Here is a 7,518-nt window from a genome sequence, read left to right as displayed (position 1 = left end):
TGGTACACTTGTTCACAAACAAAATGCATGAATCAGTCATCGTTAACGAGGATCTGCTGAATGACTAAACAAGAGGAGGCAAGTGGTTTGTTCAATTCGGCAATCTCGTTCAACAAGAGTGATAAATAATTTATTACAATGGCACCCGGACTTTATTGAAACTCATAATTATATTTTAGGCTAGTATTGTCTTTTTTGTATAGCTTGATAAAAAGTAATACTTAGTAGTTCACAGTATGATAGATATGTTTTGTTGACATTTGTGGGGAAACGCTTATGATGCTTAAACTCTCTGCAGTGCTGAAGTCTCTTAGTAGAAGTGTTGAGACGCAAATTTTAATAAATAATAATTAGACTTTTTCCGATCGTGAATAATTTTGCTATTTCCTCGTTTAAACTGTTAAAAATAGTCATTTTGTGCTACCTACTGGTGAAAAAGAGTAATTTGCAGAAATGGTCAATGAACAAATCATTGAACTAATCTGAACAAATCTTTTTGATGAACAGATTAAAAAGACTCATCACTGAGATTAATCAATATCACCACCACTACTGCATAGAGTACTTATTACAAGTTCTTTCAGCCAATGGATGGATCCACTGATGTAAGATGAAGTAAGCTCAAATGTAACATTAAACACAGATTTGAAGTTTTTTTTTTTTTTAAGTGTTAGCCTACAATAGAAAAACATATAATGAAAGTTCTCTTGAAATGACTGGGATATATACAGGATACTGCCATTGAAAGTGCTTCTCTCCTGTTGGCAGGTAAGAATAAAGGGGTAATGAGAATTCAGGAAAGCTGAAATACTGTTGAGAGAAAGCATGGTTTTGTGGTTTATTTTGGGTGTGATTTATTAGAGTATTTTATCTTCTCATGAAGACACCAGCGTACTCCACCTCACTCTCTTCTTCAGCTTTCTGTGAGAAAATCACAAAAATAGAAAAACTTAAATTAAAATGATGGAAAAGTATAAAACAATTCAAAGTTAAAGTTTAAATTAAAGTTGTTGATCATAAGTTTAGAAACAAAACAGTGATTTTAATGCAAAAATATTCAGATATTTGTATACAATACAAATATACAAGTAGTTTGAGAGTGTAGGGAGAGTGACTTCATTGCATCATTCACAGTGCATTGCAGCAGAGCTCTTTTGATGCACTTTATTAGCCACGATTCTCTGATTTGGTGGATCTTGCTCTTCAGGAATAACTGTATCCAAAAACAGTGGACTGATGGCTTTAACAGAAGCATCTACAATCGATTAAAGGGATAGTTCACCTAAAAAATTAAAATTCTCTCATTATTTACTCACTGAACTGCTGAACACATTTGAAGAAAAAAAAAAAAAAAAAAAAAAAAAAAAAAAATATACCTCAGCTCTGAAGGTCCTTAATGCAAGTGGATGGTGATCAGAACTTTGAAGCTCCAAAAATCACAGACTGTCAGCATAAATGTCATCCATTTGACTCCAGAGGATCAAGTAATATTTTCTAAAGCTTTTGATACAAAAAAGATCAACATTTTCTTAACATACTTTTCAACTATAATCTGATGCTTCCGGTAAGCTTCATGAGAGTGCAGAGTTCACGCTATCTCACGTGTGTCATATTCACGTTGCCATGGATACCGAGGTAATTCATGTTTTTCTCTCAGTTGAGAGATCCAGGATAAGCACACAAACGCACCATTGTGAGTAAAGAAACAGATAAATACAGATCTAAACCAAAACCAGTGAAGCTTCTATACAGTGTTCCTCCTTGTAAACAGCGCTGCTCTTCCATGTGTCTCAAGTGCATCAGTACTCACGTGTCTCCCGCTGCTGACCGGAAATGATGGTTTATCGTTAAAAAGCTTAAATATTGATCTTTTTCACACCAAAAGCAATTGTGTTGCTTTAAAAGACTTTAACCGATGGATTCGTATGGATGACATTTATGCTGACTGTCTGTGATTTTTGGAGCTTCAAAAGAGAAATCTCCATTCACTTGCATTTTAAGGACCTACCGAGATATTTTTCTTCAAATGTGTTCTGCTGAAGAAAGTCATACACAAATTGGATGGCATGAGGGCGAGTAAATTATGAGAATTTTCATGTTTGGGTGAACTATCCCTTTAACAACCTCAGAGCTTACGATAGGTAAGTTGTCATTAAAAATAAATTCCCAAATGGAAAAATGAAAAAATGTGTAATTCTGGAACCAGACTTTTGTACTCTATAGCGCGTTAGTGAGGGAGATTTACCGGTCAAAATGGGATGGCGAAAATGACTGAGGGAAAAACCCTCCTGGACGGCAAAAATGATCAACAGGTGCTTTGCACTGGGGCCGTAATACGACACAGCTTACGAATATCGGTGAACAAGATGCCTATATCCCAAAATAGCTAAAAAAAAAAAAAAAAGTTATAAAAGTTAAGTATTTTGAAACTTTGAAAACATGTCTTGAGACCCCTTCATTCTGTTTTGCTCCATCCAGCGGTTTTTTTTTTCTCCCTTTTTCTCTGCAATTTGGAATGCCCAGTTTCCAGTGTGTTCTAGGTCTTCGTGGTGGCGTAGTGACTCGCCTCAATCTGGGTGGCGGAGGACGAATCTCATTTGCCTCCACATCTGAGACCAATCCACGCATCTCATCACGTGGCTTGTTGAGCGTGCTACCACGGAGACCTAGCACATGTGGAGTCTTCACACTATTCTCTGCGGCATCCACGCACAACTCACCACACGCCCCAACGAGAGCGAGAACCACATTATAGCAACCATGAGGAGGTTACCCCATATGACTCTACCCTCCCTAGCAACCAGGCCAATTTGGTTGCTTAGGAGACCTGGCTGGAGTCACTCAGCATGCCCTGGATTCGAACTCGTGACTCCAGGGGAGGTGGTCAGCATCTTTACTCGCTGAGCTACTATCCAGCTGTCTTTGAATGCAAGACCATATCCTGTGTGAAAGAATCCTTCTGCCTGCTGTTGTAGTGAGGCACATTGCCTGTACAGCTGGTGATTGTGACTCTCAACATGAATGTTGTACTTGTTTGGAAGTTTGAATTGTAGGAAAATGTCTTATTACAGAATTTACATCAGGTGCCAGGATTAATTGCATTACTTTAACTTATTTTTCATATATAATTAATTGCACTAAATTAACACAATAAAGCATGATTTCTTAACCAATAACCATCAGTCTGTTCAACTTGCAGTGTGCTGTGGATTACTCGACACAAATGACTGCATAAACAATTTGCAGATGAGAGCACTGGTCGAATATATACTGTAAAAAAAAAAAAAAAAAAAAAAAAAAAGTACCTCCAGGGCCGCCGGAGCAACAGGGGTGGGCTGGCATTTGAACCAGCACTTTTCAAACCACTGGAGCAACACCCCGCCACTTTTAGACAATGAAAGGTATGTCTGAATCAGTGGCAAAACCAATCAAAGCTGGGGGGCAGGGGTGGCGTAACATTTTTGTAAAATGGGATCCTGCAGCATCTCAAAGCCTAAGCATGAGTCGTTTGAGATGAGCAAGTTCTGCGGAGGACCAATCACCGGTGATCAGCATCAGTCATTTTTGTCCTCTTTAAAAGTTGTAATTTTGCAATTGATGTATGAAATCATAACCACACGAGATAAAGACTCCGGTCAAATCAGTAACCTTTTAAAAGCCGTTTTATTCTGCATGGAGTGGGACCCCTCATGGGGGCTGCCATGTTAAAATCACATGATCAGCCGAATACTACTTGCTTAATCTCAGTGACCACTCTGTTCTTTGACACTTTCATTCATGTATGAAAGTAATCATGGCGGACTGTGAAAAGTAAATTACTGAAATGGCATTTCAATGAGGTTGCATGCAAGTCACTAGGTGTCACTGTCCAAGATGACACACTCAAAAGTTACTGAGTGCACCTTTAAGATATTCCAAAAGTTTCATTAAGTCATTAAGAGCCCAATGAATGGAAAAATGGCAAAAATAATAATAATAATAATAATCTTCTATGGAGTAGGACAACACACTAGCACAGACCCAACTCAGTTAAGTGATCTACTCATGGACACAGTCAGAAAATATCTAATCTCATAGAAATAAGGTACTTAGAAAATGTTGTTTTGATTTCATATAGCACCTTAAAGGGGTAGTTCACACAAAAATGAAAATCGCTTCTCGCCACCCTCATGCTATCCCTGACATATATGACTTTTGTTCTTCTGCAGAACATAAATTAAGATTTTTAGAAGAATATTTCAGCTCTGCAGGTCCATACAATGCAAATGAATGGTGGCCAGAACTCTGAAGGTCCAAATATGACATAAAGGCACCATCAAACTAATCCACAAGACTCCAGTGGTTTAATCAATGTCTTCTGAAGCGATCCAATCAGTTTTGGGTGATAAACCAAAATACAACTCCCTTTTCCCTGTACATCTTGCCATTGCAGTGTCTATGCACCATCATGATTTCAAGCTCAATTACACTTCCTAGTCTTGACACATATGCAGAGCACTAGATGGTGCTATAGGAAGTGTAATCGAGCTTGAAATCACGATCGCCAAGCAGACTGCTGTCAAGATTTTATTGTGAAAAGGGTGTTACATTTTGGTCTGTTCTCAACCAAAACAGATTGGATCTCTTCAGAAGACATTGATTAAACCATTGGAGTTTTATGGATTACTTTTATGATGCCTATGTGATATTTGGACCGTCAGAGTTCTGGCCACCAGTCACTTGCATTGTATGGACCTACAGAGCTGAAATATTCTTCTAAAAATCTTCATTTGTGTTCTGCAGAAGTAAAAAGGTCATACACATCTGGGATAACATGAGGGTGAGTCAATGATGAGAGAAGTTTCATTTTTGGGTGAACTATTCCTTTAAAGTAAAAATTAAAAATCCTACAGATGCTTAGATAATAGAAAATAACTCAGATTCATAGTTTATATAACATTTTAAATCAAAATAAATACCATGTTATTACCATCACGTTACCATACTACTGTCTATTTTATAAGCCGTTGTGAGAAACCTCTGCTAGTGAGGTCATATGAATACTTTAAGTCTAGAGATGCACTGTAACAATATTTACATTCAAACTGCACCAAAAAAATGTAGAAATACTGTTCGAAACTCACTTTTGGAGTAGTGATGCCACCCCGATTACCTCAATCAAAAAACAAATGTGGTGCCATCGGTCCACAAAATAAAAATAAAATGCACATAATAAAAAAAATGATATAATTACACTTCAAATCACTAGAATGAAAGATCATTACACAAACACAATGCAGAGTTCTCAACATTCAGATCAGAGACACAGAGCACAAAAAAGATATCTTACCAAGTGATGTGCATTTCCTGTACAGAATGTTGGATCAGCATAAGTTATCTCTTCTTCAAGTGTCTGGACTGTTTCAGAAATAACAAAAACAAATAAAACCCTGTATGTAACATTGTTGGCTGCTGACAATGACAAAGACGTGAAGATGAAGAACCCAAGTGCAGTTTATTTTCTAACGTGAACACCAATAACCCTGACTACAAAACAAAACATGAACATGAACATGAACATGGACAAAACTAGACTTGACTATGGCGTGCCAAACACATACCACCACATTCAATACTTGAAAAAAAAACTAGACAATACAAACATGAGGGCTTAAATACAAGACATGGGAGAACATAAACCAATGAACAAACAGAACTCATAACAAGATAATTAAACAATAAACCAATGAAAACATGACACATGAACATGGAGGGAAAACAGAAATCACATGACAAGGGAAACAGGAACACATGACATGAAACAGGAACTAGAATTTCAAAATAAAAGACATGAATCAACAGAATACACATGACACTGTATTTCTTTTTTCTTTTCATTAAGAAATATATTTTTTAACAAAGAATGTTTTTGCATCAACTGATTAATGTTAACATGTTCGCTATTTGCTCTAGTTTACACTTGCCGTCTTGATGTGTTTTTTTGTGTTTCCTGTAGATGCAGAATATCACAACTGCAGCCACAATCAACAGAGATCCGGCAGCAGCAGAAATCAGCTCTATATAAACCAAAGATGAGTCCAGATCTAATATAAACAGAGAGAGACAGTCAATAGTGTAACTGAATCTGTCAATCTGATTTTAAACATGTCAAAAACACAAATATCAGCGCTGACGTACCTGAACACGGCTGACAGACTTCAGTAATGTTGAGATGTTTAGTCTGGTTTCTGATGGGATTGTTGATCACACAGCTGTAGATGTTGTTCTCCTGATATTCCACCTCCAGAGGTAGAGAGAGACTGCTGTTGAGATCAGACACACTGATGGAGGAGAATAAACTGTTTCCTTTGTACCAGGAGAGAGTCACCTGTGTCACATTCACCACTGAACACACCAACACACATTTAGAGCTTGAAGAACATTGAGAAGAGTTACTGGTGATCACAGGAACGGGCAGATGAGCTGGAAAGATTGCAAGAATAAATAAATGGATAAATGAAATGAGTCATGTTGTCAGTTTAATGCATTGAGTGAGAGTTTAGCATGATGGCAGTCATTAAACCTCAATTAGAGCTGTTCAGTTTATAGTCCTAAAAAATCATTTACAATTGTCAAATCGTGGATTCTCTCTGGAAATTTCTAATGGGGTTAAAGAGTAGCAGTATTCGAATAATGAGTAAAAGAAGGTCTGTGGTTAAAATCACTTAAAGAGACTTTAACGTTTTGTTCCAAATGAACCTAAATTACACACTCATTGCTAAAGCGTGAATTTTGAAGCTTTTTTCACTACATAAGCTCAATAAATACCACAAGAATGCAAGTTTACATGCTTGATGAATCAGGCTATCATTGTTGTCCATATGTAGCAACATGTTCTCCACTTACATTTTAAAAGGACACAACAGCTCCAGAATTCACGTTTGAGGTATGACTGTGTAATCATTTGTAGGACAAAACAAGAAAGTATCTTCTAGTAATATTAACCAAAACTCGTCATTTGAAAACCACTTTTCTAAAAAGTGGTTTCACGTGGTGAAATAACCTTCCAGGTTGGACTACAAACTGACAAACTGACTTTAATACTATAAGAACATATAGAGGGCAGGATAAATGACACTGAAACTCTACTCACCATAGACAGTAACACTGAATGTTTCTGATGACATTTTAGCTCCACTGATCTGTAGTTTATAAAGTCCAGTGTCTGTGATTCTGGTGTTTGTGATGGTGAGATCTCCAGTTTTATTGCTCAGTAGCAGTCTGCCTCTGAATCTCCCATCAAGTCTATCAGACATTGAGAAGATTCCAGCCTTCTTATTAATTCGAGCAAAGGGATCTTTTTTAGCTCCAAAATCCCACAGCATGTAGTCACCTTCATGTATTTCAGCATCATTAGTGCGTAGAGTAACATATTCTCCCTCCATCACTGACACTGATTCAACGCCAAACACACCTGGAGAAAAAACGGGAACAAAGTTTGTCACAGATTGAAGTAACTGTTGGTTTACTATATCTTTA

The 7,518-nt window shown here is 37.2% G+C and overlaps 1 protein-coding gene across 1 annotated transcript; it reads right to left on the bottom strand.

Moving 5' to 3' along the window:
• Window positions 1-6: 6 nt before the first annotated feature.
• Window positions 7-7,514, bottom strand: LOC127439443 (natural killer cell receptor 2B4-like; the record flags this gene model as incomplete). The annotated part of the gene is made up of 5 exons (XM_051695649.1): window positions 7-921; window positions 5,330-5,397; window positions 5,964-6,083; window positions 6,178-6,462; window positions 7,133-7,514. Coding segments are annotated over 5 exons (909 nt in total), but the record flags the coding sequence as incomplete, so codon positions are not given.
• Window positions 7,515-7,518: the final 4 nt, after the last annotated feature.

The sequence above is a fragment of the Myxocyprinus asiaticus genome, unplaced genomic scaffold (genome assembly GCF_019703515.2).
Source record: "Myxocyprinus asiaticus isolate MX2 ecotype Aquarium Trade unplaced genomic scaffold, UBuf_Myxa_2 HiC_scaffold_207, whole genome shotgun sequence".
NCBI classification, from domain to species: domain Eukaryota; kingdom Metazoa; phylum Chordata; class Actinopteri; order Cypriniformes; family Catostomidae; genus Myxocyprinus; species Myxocyprinus asiaticus.
This window is presented reverse-complemented; position numbering and strand designations above follow the sequence as displayed.